The 26,568-nt window shown below is 46.2% G+C and overlaps 1 protein-coding gene across 2 annotated transcripts in view; it reads left to right on the top strand.

The window, feature by feature from the left end:
• MLH1 (mutL homolog 1) overlaps nt 1–26,568 on the top strand; it is an 82,659-nt gene that overhangs the window by 18,364 nt on the left and 37,727 nt on the right. For both annotated transcript variants that reach the window (XM_005695539.3, XM_013973336.2), the window contains exons 11-13: nt 94–247; nt 4,121–4,497; nt 6,948–7,096. In XM_005695539.3, the coding sequence (XP_005695596.1) occupies nt 94–247; nt 4,121–4,497; nt 6,948–7,096 (680 nt within the window). The remainder of the gene's footprint in view (nt 1–93; nt 248–4,120; nt 4,498–6,947; nt 7,097–26,568) is intronic.

The raw sequence follows: 26,568 nt of genomic DNA, 5'->3' as shown, positions 1-26,568 counted from the left end.
GCCTCCCCAAGTCTCCTGCCCACCGCAAAGACCGAGTGAATTTCCCCCGCGTTTCTCACTGTGTTATGTAACTCTTCTCCTTTTTCCTGCCAGTCTAGAAATCAGCCCCCAGAATGTGGACGTCAATGTGCACCCCACGAAGCACGAAGTTCACTTCTTGCACGAGGAGAGCATCCTGGAGCGGCTGCAGCAGCACATCGAGGACAGGCTCCTGGGCTCCAACGCCTCCAGGACCTACTTCACCCAGGTGGGGGCACCTCCCCAGCTCTTTCTCTGGGGCCTTTGCCACCGAAAATGTGCCCTGTCACCCAGGAGCGCCCAGATATTTCACTGTTGCCTTATAGGACTTTCTACTTCTTTGATAATTTTCTTTTCTTTTTTTTTGGCCATGTCCTGCAGCATGCAGGGTCTTAGTTCCCTGACCAGGGAATCAAATGCATGCCCCCTGCAGTGGAAACTCAGTGTCTTAACCACAGGACCACCAGGGAAGTCCCACTTTGATAGTTGTCTTTCAGCACCTTTCTTGAACCCAACTCTGAAGGTTCATGGTGTTACCCCTGAGCCTGGAGTTGTAAGGCCTTGAGTTCTCTCTCTGTCTCTTTCTGGGAGCCTTAGACTGCCTTCCTAGGAAGAGGGGCTGTCTAAAACAGAGTGGGGCACCTCTCCCCTGCATTCCCCACTGGAGACATTCAGAGGAGGCTGATCCCCCATATCTGGGGCAGAGTGTGGGGGCAGGGCCCTGGGCAGGGCCTTTAGTCAGGCCTTGTTACCACTGTGTGACTGACTTTCCCTGACCGCCACATCTCCCTCAGTAAAGATGGAGCTGGTCATCCCCACACCCAAGGACAGTTATAAGTGGTTAGTGAACAGCAAGTGGAAAATGTCTGGTCTGGGACCTGGCACCATTCAACTTACTACAATTATCCAGGTTCTAACAGCATTGATTATAAACTGCTCCCCTTCTCTGGGGCTTCAGTTTCCCCATCTGTACAATAAGCAGTGTCTGGTTGCAGCTCTGAGGTGACTGCCCAGAGTAGTGAGGGTGGGTTCATCAGAAGCCAGCGGACACCGCAACTAGAGAAATGGAGCCTTTTCCCCCCTTAAGTCACACTGGGTCCTGCAAGCAGGAAATGGGCTTCTGTGAGCCCTGCTTCTCTGAAAACTTTCAAAATGGCCAAGCAGGTGAGAGCCTCCCCAGGAACATTCATGGTTACCTGCAGAGAGCCTCGACAGGGGGTGATGTGGGCTCCAGCAGTGAGCAGAGTGCCCTTGGGGCAGCCGCGCCTGCCCGGGGACCTGCACGCCTGCAGGTTGTTGCGGCCGAGCCGGGGGTGTGCGTGAGCCCTCAGAGCGGGTGCTGAAATGGAAGGGCTCCGTAACTGTCGGTGGTTTTCATCCATTGTTGCTGACTCAGCCTCAGTGCCCTTGACTGCTCCCTCCCCAGATACCCGCAGAAGCCCCCTGATGGGCTGCTGGGGTTGCAGCAGAGAAGGATTCCTCCCTTCACTGAGGCACCCACGGTCTAGAGTCCACATCCCACGTGAGAGAAAAGCAGACTGGGGAGGGAGGGGGATTTTGTCCCAGACTTGAGCCTCAGAAACGTGAAGGAAGGAATGTGATGCCTGGGCCCCAAGCCTGAGAAGGAATTAGGTGGGCAGAAGGGGACCGGGGTGCACAGGGTGTTTCTGGCAGAGGAGAGGATGAGGATACAGGCCCAGCCGGCTGGTGGGTGAGGGCTGCAAGATAACAGGTGTTGAGGATCTGAATGCTCAGCGTGCTGTCAGCGTTCTCCATGCTGGCTGCCTGATGGGAATCACCTGGGCCCTCCCCGAACCAGTAAATCTGTCTCAGGGGTGGGTCTGGGCGCCGGTAGTTTTTAAAAGCTTGGCCAGGCATGGGCGTGCATAGGTGGGGTTAAGCAACACTGGGCATGTGTGAAGGCCTACGCTCCCTGCAGAGTTCAGGTCAGTTCCAGGGGTTTTATCAGCAAGGTAAGGAGTGTAGACTTCAGTGTGATGGGAATGGACAGGATCTGGTCTGCATTTTACGGAGAGCTCTCTGGCTGCAGCATGGAAAGGGGATGGAAACCCACAGCGACTTGGGCAAAGTGAGGAGGGAACCTGGACAGAGGACGTGCCTCTGATCACTGATCAATAGTTGAAATCTGGAAATGCCAGCACCTGGGCCTTGGTTGGCTGGTGGGAAGGGGAGGAGAGGCCTGGAGGAAGGGGTTCACCAGAGTCCCGGGGGCGTCTGTGGCTCTACCAGGAAAAGAACCTCTTGACTTCCCTGCTTGTCCTGTCCTGCCTGAGGCAGATTTGTTAGATTCCATTTTATTTCCCGAGATAACTCTGCGTGGGTTCTGACCCGTGTGTCTTTAGAAGGAAGGTGGGTTTCTGGATCAGAGGACCCACCTCTGTCGGTCGGTTCACTGTTCTGGGTGAAGGTCTCCAAACTCAGACTGTCCCCGCTCCCCTGGGGTCCTCAGAACACCTTCTTGCCCTGGCTCCTCACGTTTTGGCCCTGGGTTGCCTTCCTCCTCCTCCCCAGCTTGGACCTTGCACTTCGCTCCTGGGGCCAGGGCAGCAGTAGCCCTGATTTGCTGGGTTGCCGTTCAGTGTGAAAATTGGGAACCCTGGTGGTGCTTGTGGTTTGTTCCAGCTCCGTCATGTTGGATGAGGTGTTTTACTTTTCCGGACTTTAAAGTGACTGTCTGCCAAGTAGTTTTGTTAGTTTCTGCCTCCCCAAACCCACTTGTGGATTGCACAGGCGGATGAAGTGAGTACATGGCAAGTAAGTATCGCTATGATGAGATTCATCTGGGCTCAGCTGCCGACTGCCGGATTCCTTCATCATGAAGGTCGCATTAGTGATTAGTTTCACCATTCCTTGATGGTCATTGCCTGAGCCAGTTATTTTGTTAAGATTGTGAGATTATGATTTTCTTGATTTTATCATTTCTTCTTTATTAATAAACCAATTTTTTTCTGTAGCAAATAATTTTCACTTGTTAGTTATTAGGTTATCCTGAAGTACAGTTTATGCCAGAAAGAAAAGATGAATGCTGAGTTCTTTGCCTTTGGTGATCAGTTTGCGGGGAAGTGGGTTGGTGTCCTAGCAGTGTCCGTTTAATGACTTTTTTCTCCCTATCTCATCGCTCTCCTTCCTGCTTTCCTTTCTTCCTCTCCATTTTTCTCTTTCTCTTCTAGTATTTTGTCATAGCTGTTAACAAACATCATAATTCAACTAGTTGTAGTTAAATTACTTCATCCTTGACCAGCTAAAACCACTTCAGGCTGGGGCTCTTGTCCTTTTAACCCAATTACTTGAATCTTTGATAATTTCCTTGTTTCTGATAAGATAGGATTTTTGTAGGCTCACCATATAGTTTCCCAGCCCATGTCCTGAAATTGGCCACTTTTCCAAAGAACTGCTTTATTTTAGTGGGAAATGGTATTTAGAAACTGTAATCTGGGATTGAGGGGCGGGGGTGGGGGGGCGGTCCTCATTGCTACTGGGTGGTTACTGCTTCCAGGCCTTACCAGTGCACGGAAGCAGGAAATACATATATTTAAAAATAGACAGTCAGAAGGTGGTTGCCAGAAGCTAGGGGAGAGTTTCCACTTGGGAGGATGGATGTAGGTGATGGTTGCGCAGTGTTGTCAATGTACTTAATGTTACAGGACTGTACACATGAAAATGGTTAAATAAATTTTATGTTGTGCATATTTTACCACAATAAATCTCTTATGGCAACAAAAAATGGACAAAAACATGAGCTTTACATGAGTATTTTTATATCAAACCAACTTTTAAATTGTAAGGATTTTGCTGAATTTTTGATTTTATATTGCCTATTTCTGTCTTTATTACTTTTTTGGCCATGCTGTGTGGCATGTCGGATCTTATTTCCCTGACCAGGGATCTAACCCAGGCATTGGGAACTACCGGACCACCAAGGAAGTCCCTATATTTGTGTATTTTTAATTTCGTACTTCAAATTTTGGTCAGAATTCCTTCTATAATAATTCTGTAGTGATAATTATACCTGGTTCTAGCTTCTGCTCCGTTTTGGGGCCTGTACTTCTCTGCTTATTCTGAATCTTCTTTTTTGGCACAGACTTTATTGCCAGGTCTTACTGGCCCCTCTGGGGAAGCGGTAAAATCCACAGCGAATGTGACATCCCCATCCACTGCTGGAAGTGGTGACAGAGTGTATGCCCACCAGATGGTCCGCACAGACTGCCGGGAACAGAAGCTCGATGCCTTCCTGCAGCCTGTGAGCAAGGCCCTGTCCAGTCAGCCCCCGGCTGTTGTCCCAGAGCACAGGACAGATGCTTCTAGTAGTGGGACCAGGCAGCAGGATGAGGAGATGCTTGAACTCCCAGCTCCTGCTGAAGTGGCTGCGAAGAGTCAGGCCTTAGAGGACGATGCAACAATGAGGACTGCAGAGCTGGCCGAGAAGAGAGGGCCCTCTTCCAGCCCCGAGAACCCCAGGTATGATCTTGGGGGAAAGGCAGCTGGCCTTCTTTGTTCTTTGATGAAACTGCCTTCTAACTTGAACTGTCACAAACTCCTTGCACCTTCTCTCTGCCTGTTCACCACCTCCCTCCAGCGGGATGGTCCACTGTCTGCCTTTGACCACAGCTTGAGAGTCACCCATCACAGTAGCCTTTGAAATACCTTAAATGTTCATGATTCCAAACATTATTTGAAAACACGTCAGAAAAAAAAAATCACATTTATCATTTAATAGTGAATTCTAGTAAAGCCTCAACAGCAGAGGTGGCTGGGAACGAGAACCTAAAATACCTGGAGGGTTCTTCATCCTTCTCCAAGCTGTTGTCACTCCTTTCAGAAGAAGCAGAGTTTCTCAGTTTAAGTTATGAAACTTCCTGAAGCGCATGGGCTAGTGGTGGAGAGCTAGAGAGAGGGGGACAGGAACTGCTGGACCAGTAACTGTCAATTTAATTCTTTAAATTGGAATATATTTGCTTTATAATCTTGTGTTTCTGCTGTACAACAACGTGAATCAGCTAATTGTGTACGTAAACCCCCTCCCTCTTGAGCCTCTACCCCCATCCCACCCATCTAGGTCATGACAGAGCACTGAGCTGAGCTCCTTGTTCTATATAGCAGCTTCCCACCAGCTATCTAGTTTGCTCATGGTAATGTATTTATGTCAAACCTACCCTCCCCTTCCTCCTGTGTCCACACGTCTGTTCTCTGTGTCTGTGTCTGTTCTTGCCCTGTAAATAGGTTCATCTGTACTATTTTTCTAGATTCCACATATATGCCTTAATGTACAATATTTGTTTTTCTCTTTCTGACTTCAGTCTGTAGGATGGATTCTGTGGCCATCCATATCTCTACAAATGACCCAATTTCATTTCTTTCTACAGCTGAGTAATACTCCCTATATATAAACACATACCACATCTTTATCCATTTCTCTGTTGACGGTCGTTTGGGTTGTTTCTGTGTTTTAGCTGTTGCAAGTAGTGCTGCAGTAAACACTGGGGTGCGGGTATCTTTTTGCCTTACGGTTTTCTCGGCATAGTAGGATTGCTGGGTCATATGGTAGTTCTGCTTTTAGTTTTTTAAGAAATTTCCATACTGTTGTCCACAGTGGCTGTGCCAACTTACATTCTCATCAGCAGTTGAAGAGGGTTCCCTTTTCTTCACACCCTCTCCAGCATTTATTGTTCTTAGGTTTTTTAATGATTGCCATTCTGACTGACGTGAGATGATACCTCACTGTGGTTTTGATGTACATTTTTCTAATACTTAATGATGTTGAGCATCTTTTCATGTGCTGCTTGGCCATCTGTATGTTTTCTTTGGTGTCCAGTGTACACTCTGTGGGTGCTCTAAGGACATCTCACTGGAATCTCTAAGGTACATATTCCTTTCTCAGTGTGTGCAGGCACTGTCCCTGGAGCTCTGGGTGAAGTCCTTTGCCCAAGGCCATGTGTCCACCTGGTGGCTGACCACCAAAACCTTGGCTCTAAATGCCCACTGGAACTTGGGCCTGTTATTTCACCCTGGTTTGCTCATTTCCAAGTCAGTCTAGCAAGACGACTCCTAAGGATTTGTTTCCAGAGGATAATAAAGGATGCTAACACTTACTGAGCATCCGCTGTGTGCCAGATACTTTGCATTAGCTCAGTTCATGATCTTAACAGCCCTGCCGGGAAGTGTGACATTTCTGTTTTATCACTTGGGAAGATAACGCTGTGAGCCATTGACTGCACAGCAAAGAAATCTTTTTAAACCAGGAACCAGAGTATATCACTCCTTTCTGAAAACCACTTGGGGTGAAACCAGCCTGGCCGCCCCAGCCCATCACTCTCCTCCCCTTCGTGGCCCTTTGGCCAAATTAGTCCCTTGGCGCAGGAGCTCTTTGACCTCTTGTCACCCAGGTCTCAACTCAGATGTCACCTCTCACCAGAGACAGTCTTTGTCCATTTAATCTAAAGTTCTTTCCTTTTCCCATCATTCTATTACCTTGTTTTATTTTCGTCATAGCAGTTGTTGCTACTTAAAATGATCTTTCTCCTGTTGCTGTTTGTCCCACTGGAAAGGCAGCATGGTGAGGGCAGGCACCTTGTCGTGGCTGTATAAGGTTGGTATTATATGACAGTGATGGGCGGAGGGCTGAATAAATGAGACGTGGCGAGATCAGCACACTTGCTCGAGGCCCTGCAGGTCTCTGGGCTGAGCCATGTCCAGTGGCCCCTTGCTTGGGCCCCAGAGGTGTCTGAGAAGCAGTATCCAGGAGAACAGACTGATCTGAGTGGCTCCCTCATGGGAAGGTGCCCCCCTGCAGTATGTGCAGATTTGGCACATAGAAGCTACTTCCTTCTCCAAAATGCGAGACAAAACTTGACTGACTTAAAAAACTTTAAAGATAGTGTTGACCTGCCAGTTCTTCATCTCCTTTGCAGAAAGAGACCTCGGGAAGACTCTGATGTGGAAATGGTGGAGGATGCGTCCCGAAAGGAGATGACAGCTGCTTGTACCCCCAGGAGAAGGATCATCAACCTCACCAGCGTTCTGAGTCTCCAGGAGGAGATTACCGAGCGGGGACATGAGAGTACGTAAGTGCCGAGGCCGCCTGCGCCTCCCGCGGCCAGAACTGCTCTGGTGAAGGTTTGGGAAATGCAGGAAGCGTGCATGTCCTGATGGTCTCTGCAGTGCGCTGATTGAAGCTTGCTTTCTTTACTAATCCATGGCGGCATCAGCTTCAAGATTATCAGCACTTGGGAGAGAAGAGAAAAAGTGAGTCTCTGGTTTCAGCCAGAGCGAATCAGTACTCTGGTTAAATCAGGGAAGTAAGAGTAGAGTGGTCATTTAAAGCGGTGGTCCCCATCCTTTTTGGCACCAGGGACTGGTTTCATGGAAGACAGTGTTTCCATGGACTGGGTGGGAGGCGGGGCGGGGAGTGGGGAAGGGGGGATTGTGTGAGGATGATTCAAGTGCATTACATTTATTGTGCACTTAATTTGTATCATTATTACATCAGCTCCACCTCAGATCATCAAGCATTAGATTCCAAAGGTTGGGGACCCCTGATTTCAAGAATCTTCAGTTTGTTTCTATCTTAGCTAAATACGGGGTATGCTGTGGCTGAGAGTACACAGGTTCTGGAGGGCCCTAGTTTGTATCCAGGCAGCTACCATGTGTGCTGTGTGACCTTAGCCTTTCTGTGCCTCAGTTGTTCCTTTTCTGTAAAATGAGGTTAATTTTACCATTGAAGATTACTGTGCTCATTAGAGATAGAATGTAAGTGAAACACTTGGTACAGAGTAAGGAGTCAATAGCTATTTTTGTATCCTGAAGATAAAGTGAAAAATCATTATTATTTTCCTCAGAAATAGCTTTCAGAACACCCAAGTTATAGAGCTCCAGTTGAGTCCCTGTTACTCCTAAATGATGTTTATGGTTTTAGAAATGAAAAGAGGGCTCATCACCTCCTGGGGGTAAATTGATGCCGGGACTGAGGTTTGTGACAGTGACTTGTCCCTAATAGAAGTCCTGACCCCACTCAATGGGTCATAGTCATGCTCTGGGTAGGTCTGTCGTTGCTGGGCGGTGTTGCATCTGAGTCTGTGCAGTTCAGCCCTGTCCTTGCCATTTTTCATCTACTGCACATTTTTGATTAAGCAAGTTGCATTTTATAGCAATGTTGAAATTTATCTTAAAATATGACAACCTGGATTAACTTTTAAATGAAATGAATGGCCGAGGACCAATTCAGGGCCTTTTCCATTGATCCTTAGCCTTATAAACAGCTGTTCTGGCTCAGATGCCCCTTCCCTCTTCTCTCAGTTACCACTCGTTGGAATGAAGAGAGGCCTCAGTTTGCCTTTCCTTGCTAATTCTTTCTCATCTTCGCACTCTGGGCCCTTGTCTGTCTGCATGTGGGGAAAGACGTGGGGTCTGCTGCCTCGGGAAGGCTGCATGTTTCCTGTGATTAAGGCCTTGCCAGTTGTAGATGGCGCTGCCAACTGGCTTCTGACTTATGTTTCCGTGAAGATTTGTTCCCCTTGCTTCTTTTCCCTCTGTTACTGACTTTCAAGCTGGGAGCTTTTAAAATCATTTTTAAATAATGAAAGGAAGGTGGGCCATGACTTGATTTATTTAGCAGTCTCCCTCACAGTTGTTTTAATTGACAGACTCCTTCAGATTTGGAATTTACTGAGTTTTCTCTAAGAGTTTGTATTCCTCATGCAAAGCAGGCTATTTAAAAGTTATAATTTCAGTGAATTTCTGAATAGTTGCAAACTATTTTCGGTAAGGTGTAAATCTGATCTATACCAAGTTTGGTTAGGTTTGGAGTCCATTGCTAAGGTGATGATGAATCGAAATGTTCTAAAATTGTATGTTCATGCATATTACCTCATTTAATTCTAGAATAGTCTTGTGAGGGAGGCAGAGCAGATGCTGTTATCTCTGTTTTAAAGATAAAGAAATGGAAGGTGGAGAGATTAGCTAGCCTGGGTGCCTGTTTCGTGGAGGCGGGGGGATTGTTGCTAGCCCAGCCTGCAGCAGGGGGGCTGGTCCAGGGCTTACGTGCAAAACTAGATCAGCTGCTTTAGATCACGTGGTGGGATGAGCATGCCACGTGATCCCTGATCCCTCAGACTGAGGCTGTTTGCAGATGAGCCAGGGCCGGGTTTTCCAGAGGAGTCCTGATCTTGGTGTGGAGAGTAGGGCTGCCCTTTGGAGCCAAGAGAATTCGTTGAAGCTCCTATCACCTATACCATTCCGTAGCCAGTCAGAAATCAATTCACCTTTGTGGGGTACCTTTTGCATGTTCCGTGAACTGGTGCTTGTGTTACAGCCCTTACTTGGCTGTTGTGATGAACACCTGAGACATCTGAGCAAGGGGAGGGAGGGGACCTCTGACTCAGGTCCTGCCTGTGGCATCTGTTTATACAGCCCCAGCAGGGAAGCTGGTTGAGTACGTGGATCCCTCTGAAGCTCGGATTTGGGGAAGTAGGCTAGACCCTGGCTGTACTCCCACAGAGCTATGCCCTGGCCCAGGAAAGAAGTCAGATGCTTTTGATCTTAAGTGGCCTGGGCCAGCTTGAAGCAGGACTTGGATTCCCAGCCAGAGGTTGAGGTTGGGTCACAGCAGTGATAGTGTCAAGTCCTAGACACTAGACCAGTGGTCATTGACAAGGCCCTGGCCCTTTGGCTTTGCGGGTAAAGAATTCCCACAAAGACAGAAAGCCGTGAAACAAGTAAAGTATTTATTAAGAGGAAAAAGTTAGGTCCAGGTGGATAAACACAGCTGTACTGACACTGAGGGGACTCAGACTGTCGCTGAGTCTCGCCCTTGAGGCAGCTGGAATTACTGTTGGGGGCATTTTTTCCGGTTTTTCTTCGGCCAGTCAGTTTGATCTGCCTGGTTCAGAGCCTGTGTTTGGTATATCTCATGTGTGCACACACATCTGTCAGCCAAGATGGACTCCATAGAAGAGGTGTAACTTAGCATTGCTCCCCTTTTGCCCTACAAGGCGCTTTCTATTCAGGAAGGTCTCCTTTGAGACTGAGAAAATGTGTGGTCTCTTATCTGGGGAGGGTCCAGCCTCCTCTCTGGATTGTCTTGCTGTTGATATTTAGGAGTTTCTGTTCCCAGGGAATGAACTTCAGTTGGTCACATCTACCACCTGCCTCAAATCCTCCCTGAGAGACATAGACCCCAAGAAATTTTTATCAGGAGATAGATAAAGGGTAAAACTTTTGTAGCTTCTTAAGCTGGCCAGGGCTTCGTAGACCCTATGTAGCTGGGTTCATGGAGCGCTCTCCCTGTCTCCTTAAAGGGCTCCAGGTTGCTCTTTCAGCAGGGTCTGCTGACTGGAGTCATTCGTCACCCCGTTCTGTGATGCCCCAGAGAGAGCGAACTACTTAGAGAAGCAAGGACTAAAGACCAGTAAAAGACTGTTACAATCAGACTCAAGCAAGGGTAGGATCTGGTTATACAGGGTCAGCATATCTTTGTTAATCTCTGGCTTAAAATTTAGTATTTTTGTCTATTTCTAAAATAAAAGCTCTGAATCTGTTGGTCCCAGGCCACCTCCTTGGACTGAAAGCTCTTAGTTGCAGATTTGCAACAGTGTGGAAAACAATGGTGAAAGTTGTTCAGTCGTGTCCAACTCTTTGCAACTCCATGGACTATACAGTCCATGGAATTCTCCAGTCCAGAATACTGGAGTGGGTAGCCTTTCCCTTCTCCAGGGAATCTTCCCAATCCAGGGATCAAACCCAGGTCTCCCGCATTGCAGGTGGATTCTTTACTAGCTGAGCCACCAGGGAAACCCACCAACAGAGCACTGGGCAAAATATAAATCAGTATGGCTGAGAAGAGGAAGTTTGTAAGAAAATGTTGCTAAGGAAAGGGTTAGGCAAGAGACATTAGAATTTTCTTCAATTGGAAAATGAACAATTCTGACCCTGTACATTACTGTTCTGAGTCTAGGGTCTCTGGTGGAAGACCATTTTCCTTCAGGAACTTGGTTAAAATTCCTTACGGGATGGACTTGGGGTAAGCAAATCCAGTTTTCCGTCAACTCAGTGGAAGAAGCATGAATTTGTGTAGTGCGAGCCAGAGAGCTCTCTGTTCATCCTGTGGATAAGGGAAAGAGGTATAGAAAAGCTAAGTCAATTAATAGCTTCATTGTAGCACCAGTCAGGCCATAATTGAGTTACCCAGTGTGGGCAGAGAAGTTCAGTAAATTCCAAGAGCAAGAGTGAGAGCAGAGAAGACAATAGTTATCCAAACCTACCAGAACACGTCAGTTATTCTGTAAGTGGATTGGTGTACCCGAAGGCAAAAGGAAGATAGTAGCTATTACTTAGCCTAGTGTCTAAGATGTCTTTTTGTCCTTTTTGATTAAGAGGTTTAGGTCTCGGAGTGGCTTATTCATCCACCTGGAATTTTCAGGCTGTCTTGGGTCCTCTGGGTCCTGTAGAGCCGTGCTTCTGAACCTTTTTGGCACCAGGGACCCGTTTCAAGGAAGACAGTCTTTCCATGGACCAGGGTTGGGGGGCAGGGGATGGTTCAGGCGGTAATGCAAGCGATGGGGTGCAGCAGATGAAGCTGTGCTTGCTTGCCCACCACCTCCTGCTCTGTGACTCCGTTCTTAACAGGCCTCAGACCACTACTGCTCCACGGCCCAGGGCTTGGGGACCTCTGCTATACAGACTTGGAGAAAGGGGTGGATTCACAGGGATGATTGGAATGTGGGTCTTTAGGTTCCTGTAACATATCAGTGGAGACAGGTTTAATCCTGGACAGATGAACCCAGCTGGTGACCCCCTGGAGTTTGCTGTAGGAGTACTCGGCAAGATTTAGTAAGGACCTTTCCATTTTGGGAGTAGCTAGTCTCCAGGGGTTCACTTTCTAGGTCTTTAAAAGTACCCAATCTCCAGGGTAACTGGGACTGTCATCTGGAGAGGACTGCACTCTGTTGCCATAGTCTTGTCTAGCCTTCTGGACCTGGCCTAGGTTTATAATGTATCTGAGATGAGCCTGGGTTTCTGGGTCAGTTAGCATGTCCAGAGTAAGGAATGGCCTTCTGTGTGTCATTTTGCAAGGGCTTAACTTAGTGGTAGTTTCAGGAGCTGCCCTGACCCTTGGCAGGCTGTTGGCGGCAGGTGATACCACAGCTCTAATATTTCCTGACAGTTTGCCCAAGGTTTTGTTTTGAGTACGATTATCCTGTTCCACTTTTCCTAAGGACTGAGGTCTTCAGGACAGATGGAGGTGGCACTTCATTCCCAAAGTCTGCAAAATCTGTTGTGTGATTTTTGTTGTAAACGAAGGTTCATTGTCACTCTGAAGGTGATGGGCAATCTGAATCTAGAAATAGTTTCCTTTAGGAGCACCTTAGCCACTTCAGTTACCTTCTCTGTTCCATTAGGGAAGGCCTCCATCTATACAGTTAGAGTACCTATAAAGACTGGTAAGTATTTGAAGCCCTGGAAAGAGGGCATCTGAGTGAAACCTATTTGCAATCCTCTTCTGGGTAAATCCCACATTGCTGGACTGGGCTGACGAGGGGAAGGCTTGACTTTGCCTCCTGGATTATGGGTGGTGCAAAGGGCACAGCCTCGAGTTACTCTTTGAATTGTCTCCAGGAGCCCTTTCCCTGTAAAAACGTGGAAAACAGCTATGGGCATTGCGTCTCTCCCCAGATGGAGAGAATCATGTCGCCCTTTAGTAATTTTCCGGTAGTTGGAGAAAGCAACGAGCTGTTTCTGATCTCTGTGTCACCAGCCATCTGTTCCCTTCATTTCCTCCTCTGTTTCCTGCCTAGGTCTCTTCAGAAATTGAGTACCTGGGTATAACATTAGAAGGGGGAAGGGATAGGATTAAAGCCATTTTTGTTACGGACATTAGGGCTACTTTGCTCGCTTCCCAGTCAGCCCTGTCATTTCCTCAGAAAATTTGAGAAGTTCCCTTTTGGTGCCCATGGCAGTGAATGCCTGCTACATGTTTTGGTTTTTGAACTGCTTCTGTGAGATGTAGAATCTCAGCCCCACATTTTACAGGGAAACTTCTTGCATTTAGAAGTCTTCTCTGTTTCCAGATAGCTGTGTGGCATGTAAAATGAAGGCACAGTTTGAGTCTGTGTATAGGTCTATAATTTTTCCTTCCCTTAGGATTAAGGCTCACATTATGGCTCTTAGCTCAGCCTTTTGGGCTGAGGTGTTAGGTGGCAAAGATTGTGCTGCTTTAATACTGGAGTTGCTCACAGTAGCATACCCTGCCCTCCTGACTCCATCTTTAACGTAACTGGTGTTAGCGCTTCCTCCGTTTTCTATGGCCTGGTCTACAGGTCAGATCAGCGGGCACAGACCTGGTCAAGGGTTTTGAGGCAAGAATGTGTTAGCTCTGGGCTTTTGGTGGGCATTAAGGTAGTGGGGTTGAGTGTGTGGCAGATTTTGAGGGTTTGTTCTGGAGAGTCAAGGGGCAAAGCCTGGTACTTGATAAAGCTCCCTTCTAGTTTGCCTGTTATCTCTAAAGTTGCTGGTACTTGTGAGGAGTCTGGATTTCAAGTGGCTGTCCAAAGACAAGCTTGTTAGGTTTTTCTACCAATAATCCAGTGGCTGCTACAGCCTGGAGGCAGTCAGGCCAAACTTGGGCCACAGAGTCTAGTTGCTTGAAAAAGTAGCCTTTAGGCTGAGGCACTTCCCCTAGCTTCTGTATAAGGACCCCCAAGGCTGTCCCCTGCCTTTTAGCCATGTATAAGATGAATGGCTTTTCCAAACCGAGGGGACCCAGAGCAGGGGCTCTGGTGAGGGCCTGCTTGATATTATTAAAAGACTTCTCCTGTTCTCCATTCCAAAGTAACAGTTCTGTATCTGGGCCTTTAATGGCTTCATATAGGAGCTTAGCCATTAGTCCAAATCCTGGAATCCAAACTGTACAAAATCCTGCCATGCTCCAAAAAAGATGGAGATGTTTCTTTGTCTTTAGAGTACTTAGGCCTAAGATAGTTTGTTTTCTATCTGGAGACAGTTGTCTACTTTTGGAGTGTTAAATATATCCCAGATATTTAACTTGTTGCCTCGTGCCTTTTTCTGAGACTCTAACCCCAGGCCCCAAGGAAATTAGGGATTCCGATGCTATTTGATCTGAAGCCTCCATGGAGGGCCTCCGTGTTAAAATATTGTCCAAGTACTGTGGAATGATCCCTTCTTTTAGGTGCGTCTCCCTTAGTTCCTTTCCTAGGGCCTGGGCGAACAAGTGGGGGTTGTCCTGAAATCTCCTAGACAGTACTGTCCGTGTGTATTGTTGCATTTGGCCTGAGTCAGGGTTAGTCCACCTGAAGGCAAACAGACACTGAGATGAGGGATGAACTGGTATGCCAAAAAAAAAAGCCGTCTTTGAGTCTAGCACAGCAAACTGTTTGGCGTCTCCAGGAATCTGGGCTAATATGCTGCAAGGCTTGGCCATAAGGGGATATATGGGGGCCACTGGATCTTTCACTGCATTAAAGTCTTGCGCTGTACTCTATTCCCCATTTGGCTTAACAGCTGGCAGAAAAGAAGCAGTGATGGAGCCTGGAGGGCGCCCAGAGGCCGCGTCTTAAGAATTTAGCTGCATGGGGTTGTAAACCCTTCTTTGCTTCCAGCTTGATAGAATACTATCTCCTGTTGGGATAGGCAGTTTCTGGCCTAAAACTGATTCTTACATGTTGGCCATTTGCGGCCCTTCCAGTGATTCCTTTGTCCCATACTGAAGGGTCTGCTGTTTGTAGAATATGCCTGGGAATAGGACTTTGCTCTTGTGGCTGATGTTAGAGGCAAAATAAGGGGCTGCCCAGGTCCTCCTATCCAGAGTATGGCCCTGAGGAAACTCAGAAGGTCTCTCCCAAGGAGAGGGGTAGGACACTCGGTATAGCTAAAAAGGCATGCGAAATCAACTTCTGCTCAAGTTGGCAAGTGAGAGGCCCAGTAAAATAGTGGGTGTGAGCCTTTCCCTCAACATCCATCGCAGTGCAGCTTTTGAAGGAAAGAAGTTCAGCGTGAGGAATCAGGACAGGGTTAGTGGCTCCCTTATCAATTAAAACATCGATTTTCTGTCTGTCATGTCAAGGACTACCTGGGGCTCCTTGATGGAGATAGATGTCTCGTTGTGAGGGGAGCCACCAGAATCCCCGGGCCACCTCAGACGTCCAGCATGGCCATCTCAGGAGCGGGAGCCCTACTTCCCCTTCAGGAAGGAGTGAAGTCTCTCTCCCAGCGACTTGTTTGTTTGCAGTCTGGGCGCAGCCCAGGGGGATCTCTCTGGCACTCTCGGGCCCAGTGGCCCGCTGACTTGGTTTGCAGCATTTCCCCTGTTGGTGTTGCCTTCGCACAGATAGTTGGACTTTGTTGGTGCCGTTGGGTTGTCCTGAGGTTACAAGGCATGGGCGAGAGCAGTGGCCGTCAGTGTTGGCTTCCCTCTTCCTCCTCAGCTTGATCTCCACTATTAAATACCCCAAAGGCCACCCCTAAGAGTTGGGGCATGAGTGTGTGTGGGCCAAATTGTAGCTTCTGGAGTTTCCGCCTAATATGAGGGGCAGACTGGCTGATGAAGTGCTGTCCCAGTAGGGACTGGCCTTCACAAGTGGAGGGATCTATGTTGGTGTATTTTCTAAAAGCCTCACACACCACATGTGAAAGAAGGATGGACTTTCTTTTTCTTCTTAGGTCATTTCTTGAACCTTTTCATAGTTAGCTGACTTTCTGATACACTTTCTCATCCCTTCCAATAGACATTGGATAAATCCTTCTTGGCTTCTGTTCCTTCCCGGGAATTATAATTCCAAGAGGGTTCCTGATCTGACTGCGTCTCCACTCAGAGCATAATGTTTGGGTTGGTCTCTGGCAAACTGGTCAGTTCCCTCTGGCCTGCTGTCCAGATTCTTTGTTTTTCCTCAAAAGTACAATGAGTAGACAGGACTGCTTGGACATCCTTCCAGTTAAATCATAGACCAGAGTGAGGACGTAAGACCATTCAACAAACTTACTAGGGTCTTCAGAAAATGGGCCCAGTTTCTGTCTGTACTGGGCTGTATCATTTAAAGAGGACACGCACTCTGTCCCTTTTCCATTCGCCACTTCTCTGACAGGGCATAATTTTCCTAAGGCTGCGTGATGGGAAGCTCCACTGTGAGTTACCCCAGAGGGACTAGTCTGTTACTTCTTTGGAGTAACAGAGGGTATGAAGGGACATAGGGAGGTGGAGTTTGGGATTGGTCAGAGGGAGTGGGAGAAGTAGGTGACTCTGAAAAAGTACAGATGCTGTTGTTAGGAGTGGGGGGAGCTAGATTTCCCCCCGAGAGATGAACTTACCAGGGGATCATCTAAAGAGTCAGGAGAGTCTTCTGGTTCCCCAGGTTTTTCGTATATGTGCTGCCTAAGCGAGCACATTGCGCAGGGTTTGAATTATGAGACCCATATAGGACGAGATGTTGGTAAAGGACCATGAAAGCCTGAACACAGGGACTCTCACTCCACTTTCCCATCTTGTGGCAGTAAAGATCCAGTTGCAGAATGGCATTACAATTTAGAAACCCGTTTTCAAGGCATTTTTCTCCATTCCCCAGTTTATACAAAGACCAGGCCCTGCGACAGTAGGGCCTTTTTTTGGTTGCTCAGTTGTGTCTGACTTTTTGCAACCCCGCAGACTGCAGCACACAGGTCTCTCTGTCCTTCACCATCTCCTGGAGTTTGCTGAAACTCATGTCCGTTGAGTCGGTGGTGGCATCCAACCATTTTGTCCTCAGGGAAGCTCTCTCCTTTATTAGCCCTTCAATTAAAATGTCCACTTCTTAACAATACACTCCAGAGTGTTTCTCCTGGCTTGGAGGGGGATCCTCCCATGCCGAATAGCCTGCAACCAAAAACGAGAGAGCACTCCTGGAATGGAGTGTAGCATCCTGGAAATGTTGACCAGGAGACATAAGCCTGAAGGGTTTTGGGGCGTCCCTGAAATTCTCTTCAAACCTGATGGGATTTCATATGTCTTCTTCACTCTCTGGTTGGTTTCTGGTCCCCAAGATACCCTGCGCAGGGCACCCAACCCAGCACAGCTGGCGAAGGGCTTTTGAACCAGTGTAGACAGGTTGCCAGGACTTCTCTCAAGGATCTGTTGTTTATAGAGCTTATGTCCTATCATAAGCCTTCCTATGCTGGAGTTCATTCCCTGAGACTGAGCAACTACAAAGTTTATATTGTAATTCGGGCTTCTGGTAGTGGCCGGCCTGATAGGCTGTCTGTAGCAGTGTGGAGGCTGCCATGCCTGGAGTGAAGGGGGTAGGGTAGATGTAAAGAGGAATCCTTGGAGAAATTGGAGCTGGGTGCTATGGAAGGTGGCATGGGGTTCAAGGCTTGAGGGCCAGGAAGTGGAGAAATTCTCAAAAGTAAATTTCTGGACATTGAGGTGAGAGACTAGACCCCTGAAGAATCCCAAATCCTTTGTCCTATCTTCCTGGCAGCTAAGATAGAATTGAGAGGACTTCCTGGCGGTCCAATGGCTAAGACTCTGCGCCTCCAGTGCAAGGGGGCCCAGGTTCGATCCCTGGTCAGGGAACTAGATCTAACATGCCACAGCTAAGAGTTCTCACATGCCATAACTAAGCAGCCAAATAGATAAATAAATATAGTAATGGAAAAAAAAAAAATTGGGAATCGTCTGGTTTTGACTGACACAGATGGCGCTAAATTAGGCAGTGGCAGGGATGCAGCTTAGGAATGATATCCAGGAGATCTTTCCATAAAAGGCTGCAGAGAAAAAACATAAGAAACAGACCTTTTTGTTCAAGTAAAGTGGGAAAGAAAACCTTAGTGGAGGTTTCTGTATGGAAAAGTTAGAGAGTGAGAGTGAGACCCCTTGGGCTCCTGCATGGTTGGAAATTGCGTTTCTGCTGTGTCCTGAAGGATAGTATCAGCTGTCACCCAAACATTTGAATCTGCGCAACCTGGGATATTGCCCTGCCATTCCCAGTTTTGCAGGGAAACATAATGCTGAGAGTGGGCAGACGTTACGGCCTGTGGGTCTTGAGAGGGAAGGGGATAGTGAGAGAAAGCAAGCAAGAGTAAAAGCCACAGCTGGGCAAGCTCTGTGGTTTACCTTGACTTCTCGAATTCCCGAGTTTCGGCACCAAACACGATCTTGGGTGGCCGCGGCCTGCAGCTGCTTAGAGCTGGGCTTCGGTTCCCTGGCCAGAGATTGAGGTTGGGTTGCAGCAGGGAGAGCGCCAGATGCTCGCCACTAGACCAGTGGTCAGTACTGGCACATCAGCTTTGCAGATGAAGAATTCCCACAAAGATGGAAAGTAGTGAAACAAGTGAAGTATTTATTAGGAGGAAAAAGTACAGTCCGTGTGGATAGATACTTGGGCAGACTCACAGTTGCCGAGGCGTGCCCTTGTGGCAGTTGAATTACTTTTATGGGGCATTTCTTCTCGTTTCCTTGGCCAGTCATTTTGATTTACCTGGTTTAGAGTCCAAATTTAGTTTATATCTCAGGATCCTCCCATATGTGGGTATGCATCTCTTAGCATCTCCTTCTTGGAGAAGGAAATGGCAGCCCACTCCAGTACTCTTGCCTGGAAAATCCCATGGACGGAGGAGCCTGGTACAGGCTACTGTCCATGGGGTCGCAAAGAGTTGGACACGACTGAGCGATTTCACTTCACTTCATCTCTTAGCCAAGATGGATTCCACCCAAGAGGACTATGGGTAGTGAACATCAGTTGGCATCTCTCCCCTTTTTGACTTGCAAGGAGCCTTTCTGTGCATGTATAATTGGGGAGGTCTTCCCTGGTGGCTCAGATGGTAAAGCGTCTGTCTACAATGCGGGAGACCTGGGTTCCACCCCTGGGTTGGGAAGATCCGCTGGAGAAGGAAATGGCAATCCACTCCAGTACTATTGCCTGGAAAATCCCATGGACAGAGGAGCCTGGTAGGCTACAGTCCATGGGGTTGCAAAGAGTCAGACACGACTGAGCAACTTCACTTTTCACTTGGGTTCAAGAATGAGAAATATGTGGTCTCTTATCTTCTATCTGGGCAGGGCCCTACCTCCTCTCTGAGCTTTCCTGCTATGCTTGTTTTGAAGTTCCAGTCCCCAGGGAATGAGTCTCCTATCGCTTTACCCTGCGGGAGCCCATCTACTTCCTGCCTCACTTTCCTTTAGCGACATTTTTAGTTGCATTTATTTGTGTAGTTATTTCATTATGGTGCCGGGCAGAGTGCCTGGCTGGGGGACTCAGGAGCTCTTTATTGAAGGAGTGATTGGGAAGAGCCACCTCAGAGGGGAAACCCTGGGATGTCAGGGTTGAACGCTCCATCAGACAACCCTCTTGAGTCTTTATTTATCCATCCCTCATGAATACACTTTCAAGCAACAAGTGAGGTTACTTTCTGGTCCAACATCCAGTCACCTGTTCCGTGGAATTAGGCTCATCCTGGATTAGTAACAACCAAGTTACTTATTGCCAGTCACGTAATTTTGATCCATTAATTAAGGAGGATGAGGAATGTCATAAGTTATTTGCTAATACTTAAATCAGAAAATGTGCTTACCATTTTATCCACAGCTTTATCTTCTTGGTCTTTGGTGCACAGTCCTGGGTCTTAATGTATACACTCTTGTATGTTTGTCACCAGATGAAAGGTTCTTTTGGTTCAAGAAGTCTGCTCAGCAGACATTTATCAGATGTCTTCTCTGTACAAAGTATGCTGTGCTGATCCCTGAGGCAAAAAGCCCACTGAATAAGCTCAAACCCCTGACTTAAAGGAGTCCACGCTGTTGTGGGGGGTGTTTGGTAAATTGCCGGCTGAGACATAAAGGTTGAATGAGGGACATTCTGGGACAGAGACAGAAGGCCACGTCAGCCAGGGTGACATTTTGCCTGGGAGGGCTGCTGGATCTGCTGAGGCAGGGCCAGAGGCCCTGGGCCCCGGGGGCTGCGGGCAGGTGAGAGCTTGCTCCCGGAGAGGCCCTAAGGAGCCGGAGGACTGCTCGCCCTTCCTCTGGGCACCTTCACTCGCTAGTGCTCAGAGATATGTGCTCAAGATGTAGGGTGCCCTTGTGAACGTGGATGTGTGGTTTGGCTTTGAAGCACAGAGGATTTGGTCGCATCTTGGTGCTGGTTGGGTGATAGGGAGATGCCCTCAGACCCCCAGTGCTGTGGGCATAACTAGGGAGGAGCCCTGCGTGTCTTCCTTGCCGACCTCTGGCCTGAGTAGAGCCCTGCCCCCGGCCAGGCTGCGCTTTGGTAGCTGTGGATGCGTCAGAGCTCCCATGAAAAATGTGTATGGAAAAATCTCTGATCCTTTTTTAGTGGATTACACTGCTTCTCTTTTCTCCAGTGCCTCATTATTCAAGATTATTTGATGTTCTCCAGCTTTTAAAATAATTATTTTCCACCTACGCAGAACATCCTGTAGAGACATTGAGTTTCCAGTGGGAACAGAGGGGAACAATTATTTTAAAATTGGGAAAATAAGCCTCTTTTGGGGAGGGGGAGCAGAGAGTGTTGCAGAACTTATGTAACAGTGCAGGAACTCACATGTGGTGCCTGAGTTAAAAAAAAATGATGTAGAGGCTTATTGCCGTCCCTAGACCCTTGCCCTATTGTCTCCAACCCCTCTATTCCCCTTTTTAGTGGTGGGGCTTTTACTTCTTTCATTAAATGTATATTTATGTACTCAGGTGCACAGTCACTCAGATAAATTAGTAGATGCAAAATTGTGCTTATAAAACCTAGGTGGGAGCTACAGGGGAAAACATGAACAACACCGGTGTTTAAAGAAACAGCGGTGTCTAACACCACTGCTCAAAGAAGCGACACCAGTGTGCTGCCTCCCCGTCCCAGCCTCTCCCTCCTCTCTTAGGGTAGCTATGACCTTACGTTTTGTGATTATTATTTCCTTTCTTTTATTAGAATTTTACCACCCATGTTGGTAGCCCTACAAAACTTATTGTTGTACAGATTGTTAAACTTTATATAAAGGGAAATATACTGTATTTTTCTGCAGTGTATATAAATACGCACACACATTGCTAAAATTCATCCATCTTGCTACACTCTGGTTTGCTTTTTCTGTTTATGATAGATTCCACTTTCTGATTCTGCCCTGTGTTTAATCATTCATTCTGCAGTGGAAGAACATGCAGGGGACTTCAGAGCCCCCACCTCTGCCTCTCAGACCCCATCCCCTTTCCTAGACTTGGGCAGATCATGAGCTTGGCACACTGGCTGGCAAGCTCTGTGTAGGGTAGACACACAAACCGGCTGGCTCCTAAAAGTGACAGTTTGTCTTCCAGATGGGTTGCTAAGTCTGTGGTCCCTCCAGCAGTGTAGACAGTTGCTTTGCTTCAGTTTTTCTCCAGTGTTTGATATTGTCAGGCTTTTTACCGGTTTCTTGGTAGTGAAATGGAGTCTATTGGTAGTTTTCATTTGCACTTCCTCAGCCATTGATAAAGTTGACTTAAGTATTTCCTCTTGGTCAGTGCCTGTTTCTAGCTTTCTGCCCACGTTTCTGTTGGGTTTTTGATCTTTTCTGATTTTATGAGCATTTTATATAATGTAAACGTTAATCAGTTATATGAGAACATCTTCCTTCAGTTTAGGGTTCATGTGGTGTATATTTTTTTTATGAATGCTTGTGTGTGTGTGTGTGTGTGTGTGTGTGTGCGCGCGCGCACACATGGGGGGGTGTGTGTGTGTGTGTTGCTCTGTTGGTCCAACTCTTTGTGACCCCATGGACTGTAGCCCACCAGGCTCCTCTGTCTATGGAATTCTTCTGGCAAGAATACTGGAGTGGGTTGCCATTTCCTTCTCCAGTAATGAATTCTCCCCCCATATATATATAATTTTTTTTTAAATTTTATATTGGAGTCTAGTTAACATGTTGCGTTAGTTTCAGGTGTACAGCAGAGCAGTTTACATTCCCACTAAAATGTTAGAGGGTTCCTTTCTCTCCACACCCTCACCAGTGTTTATTGTTGGTAGACTTTCTGATGGCTGTTTTGACTGGTGTGAGGCAATAGCTCATTCTAGTTTTGATATGTATTTCTAAGCAATACATATCCATGTATATGGAGATATATATATATATGTCCATATATATATACACACACATATATATCTCCTTGGGTGGGTGTATATATATGGATATATATACCTCCTTTTTCAAATTCTTTCCCAATTTAGGTTATTACAGAGTATTGGGTAGAGTTCTTTGTGCTATACAGTAGGTCCTTGTTGGTTGGTTGTTTTATATACAACAGTATGTACATGTCAGTTCCAAACTCTCAGTCTATCCTCCCCCCAATCCTTCCCCTTGGCACCCATAAGTTTATTCCCTCAGTTTGTAAGTCTGTTTCTGTTTTGTAAATAAGTTTATATCATTTTTTTTAGATTCTGAATATAAATGATATCATATGATATTTGGTTTTCTCCATCTGACTTAGTATGCTCATTTCCAGGTCCATTCTTGCCCCTGCAAATGGCATTATTTCATTCTTTTTAATGGCTGAGTAGTATTCTGTTGTCTGTGTGTGTGTGTGTGTGTGTGTGTGTGTGTGTATCACATCTGTATCCATTCATCTGTCGGTGTTTAGGTTGCTTCCACGTCTTGGCTACTGTAAACAGTGCTGTAGTAAGAATTATGGTGCATGTATCCTTTTGAACCATGTTTTTCTCTGGATGTATGCCCAGGAGAGGGATTACTGGACCATATGGTAGCTCTATTTTTAATTTCTTAAGGAACCTCTTTTAGTTTCTTAAGGGCTTCCCTGATCACTCACCTGGTAAAGAATCTATCTGCAATGCAGGAGACCCTGGTGCGATTCCTGGGTCGAGAAGATCTCCTGGAGAAGGGACAGGCTACCCACTCCAGTATTCTTGGGCTTCCCTGGTGGCTCAGCTGGTACAGAATCTGCCTGCAATGTGGGAGACCTGGGTTCGATCCCTGGGTTGGGAAGATCCCCTGGAGAAGGGGATGGCTACCCACTCCAGTATTCTGGCCTGGAGAATTCCATGGGCTGTATAGTCCATGGAAAAGGGAATTGACTACCCACTAAGGTATTCTTGCCTGGAGAATTCAGTGGACAGAGAGGAGCCTACCCTGTCTTCGAACTGCTTTTGCCGTGTCCCATCAGTTTGGAATCACCATGTTTTCATTGTCATTTGTCTCTAGATATTTTTTTATTTCCTCTTTGATTTCTTCAGTGATCCGTTGATTGTTTAGTAGCATATTATTTAGCCTCCATGTATTTGTGTGTTTTTTACAGGTTTTTTCCTCTTGTGGTTGATTTCTAATTTAACAGCATTATCAACTCAAAAATATGCAGAACATGAGAGTTGCAAATTTTGGGGGGCCAAATGAAAATATAGCCTCGGAGACAGCATTTCAGGTAGTTAGGAGAAACTGCTCCAAATAGGTAGGGGGGGAAGGTCAATATGTATGTGATTTAGGTGAATGGGGATTACATGCAGTCAGTCACATATTTTTGCAGAAGGTCTTGTGAGGGTTACTGATAGTCACGAGGAGCAGACGTCACCATCAAGGAATTTAGTGCTTTTCTAGATATGAGGAGATGCAAGAACTGGACTCATAAAATCAGCTCCTGAAAATACCTAATTATCTGAAGGCCTGTTCTGCCTGTTTTTCTAGAGAACAGAGTGTCTCATTCCTGATGCTCCATCCTGAACTCCCTTCCAGGGGTGTTGAAGGTCAGCCACATGATTTAATCCTTGTAGAGGCAGATGGCAAGTGCCCACGGCAAGTGCTGTTTTGTAGTTGACAGGCTCCTTCATGGTAATAAATTCGTTCCACGGTGCTAGGAAGGTGCATTCCTAGATGGTGAAGATTTTGATGGTAGACTACTCAGTGTGGTCTTATGAACAGTAATTAAAGATCTCTGGACCACTCATCTCTTCTTCTAGTCTTTTTTGGTCCAAGAGAAAAATCCCTCTTATTGCATCTTCCCATATCTGGAATTATACTAGTACAGTCATTGATCGCATACAGAATTATAAATTTGATCAACTGCTTCAAGTTGCCTCAGTGTGTTAGTCATTAAGTTGTGTCTGACTTTTTGTGACCCCATGGATTGTAGCTGGCCAGCGTCCTCTGTCCATGGGATTTCCCAGGCAAGAATACTGGAGTGGGTTGCCATTTCCTTCTCCAGGGAAGTCTTAAAATCCAGGGATCAAACTCGGGTCTCCTGCGTTAAAGGTGGATTCTTTATCATCTGAGCCACCGAGCCACCAGGGAAGCCATCATTATCTTTTTGGAGGCTCAGTCACACATTTGGTAATACAAAAAATGCTAATCTTGTAAGACAGGCAAAATGCCAATAATATAGCTAATCACTTTAATAGAGTTGTAAGTAAATATTTAAGCCAAGAGCTCCCCACACCAAACTGATATTGGAAGAGCTTGTCAAGACTACGGTGTGGGTCACTTAAAGCATAATTCTGATTTTTCATATGGTTCCTTAAATGTGTTGTATGAAAGGATTCATGAATGAAACACAGCATTCAGTTTGAATTATGGCACAGGTGTGTCCCTGAGATGCTGTAAGGACATGTAAATTTTGGTTTTCTCATCGTACAGACCTCAGAGTTCAACAGGCTCATACCCTAGTACTGTCATTTAAAGCCTGTTGAATAAATGTTGTTAAGGCTTTGATATGACCGATTACATTCTGCAGTCCTACTGAAGGCACAAAAATAGTTGTTAAATGGTCATATGAGTGGCATACAGATCTCTAGACTGGCTGGGGTCATCTTTGAATTGTTATGTATATGACTTATGTCCATGGGACACGTAGGGTACATTTTCCTATCCATCCCAGTGGAAGCCAAGGCCATAAATTAGTACCACAAATCCACTGAGTTCCATTACTTGCAACCTAGTGACTCTCTGATCGTCTGACTCAGTTCCACACCAATCATTGTCTCTAAGGGTAATCATATGTAGGCATTGTTCATAAGGCACCCAGCCAAATTTCCTACTGTTACTAGGCTTAGTTTGATTCACCCTTAGTATGATTTAATTGTTCCCAACATAGAGGAGCTTTTAAACTTAAATGATAATATAAATCCATCCCATAATTGTGGAAGGTTTCCTCTTAATAGATGACAAGTTGCGGCTTTTGATTGAGATTTAGCTCGTTGTTCTGATTGAGTTTGAGTGACGCTAAAGGAAAATTTGTATCTGTGGCCAGGGTCAGAGCGGGTATTATTTATTTCATGAGTAGCCTGAACAGGATTGGTCTTACTTCTAAAATAAATTTCCTTATTGCTATCCAGTCAGAACCTTGGAAGGGAGAAATCTACCAGGGTAAGCCAGAAGTAGTTGACACAGGTAATTGGCCACAAACCCAATAAGTAGATTGATTTTTAAAATTAGCATAGGATGGTGCCCATGTTAGGAAGACATTTGATTCATATGCAAAGGTCCAGGAAGTCAGGAAAACTATAAATGATCATATGTGTCAGTTCCAGCATCCTGGGTAAGCTGTCTGCTTCGCATGTCATCTTCTCATCCTGGTGTGAGTATATTTTCTCCTTTATTTAAGCATTGTTTTAAGGTGAGTTTGAGGTCAGCAGTCCTCTCTACGGACCAGTCTGTCACAGGGCCCCTTTTTAAGTGGAAAATGTAAATCCAACAGTCAGTTTCCTTTGGTTTTGCTGCGCATGAGCTAGTTAAGAGTGCCTGGTGAGGGCCTCTCCATCTGGGTTGTAGTGAGTCCTTTAAATGACATCTTTTCCAATATACATAATGTGTTTGCACATCATGGGATATCTGGTCTTCATCCAAAAATAGATTACTATGATAAACTTCAGAAACAAGCTTAAAATGCTCTTTTAGGAGTTCAGTTAAGCATTTACAATAATATAACATATCCCCTTTTAATAATGTATGTTCATAAAATCCTTCATCTAGTCTCATTGGTCTCCCAGTGGTAATTTCAAAAGGATACAAAGGCTGTTTCCCAAAGGAGAATTGATTTTAGGTTGAGGAAGACCAGTGGAAGAGGCTTTGGCCAAGGTAAGGAATAAGTATCTAGATTTTAGCCGATTAGTATTTACTTATTTATTTTTTCCAGTTGATTTTTAATTGTTCCATTTGTACTTTCTTCTAGCTTAGAGGCCTGGGGGTGGTAAGTACAGTGGAAATGCTTCATAATTAGCCCAGTTTTGCAAATTTTCTTGACAATTTGTGCAATAAAATGGGCTCCCCTATCACTATATATTTCTACAGGGACTCCCCAAATGGGAATCACCCTAGTATTCATTTGCTTACCAGCTGTGCATTTGCTCTTCTGTATGGAAATGCCTCAGCCCAGTGAGAAAGCATGCAAATTATAACAAGTACACGCTGGTAACCTCGAGAGGGGCCACTTGGATGAATTCAATCTGCCAAATTTCAGACGAGCCGGCAGATAATGGAAAACTTCCCTGAGAACTATGTAATGGCTTTCCTGAGTTGTATTTTGGATATTTGGCACACCTAGAATAAATTTTCCGAGTTATAGTGAAG

Source organism: Capra hircus, chromosome 22 (assembly GCF_001704415.2).
Source record: "Capra hircus breed San Clemente chromosome 22, ASM170441v1, whole genome shotgun sequence".
Lineage (NCBI taxonomy): Eukaryota > Metazoa > Chordata > Mammalia > Artiodactyla > Bovidae > Capra > Capra hircus.
The sequence above is the reverse complement of the archived record's forward strand: the minus strand, read 5'-3'. Positions and strand labels throughout refer to the sequence as shown.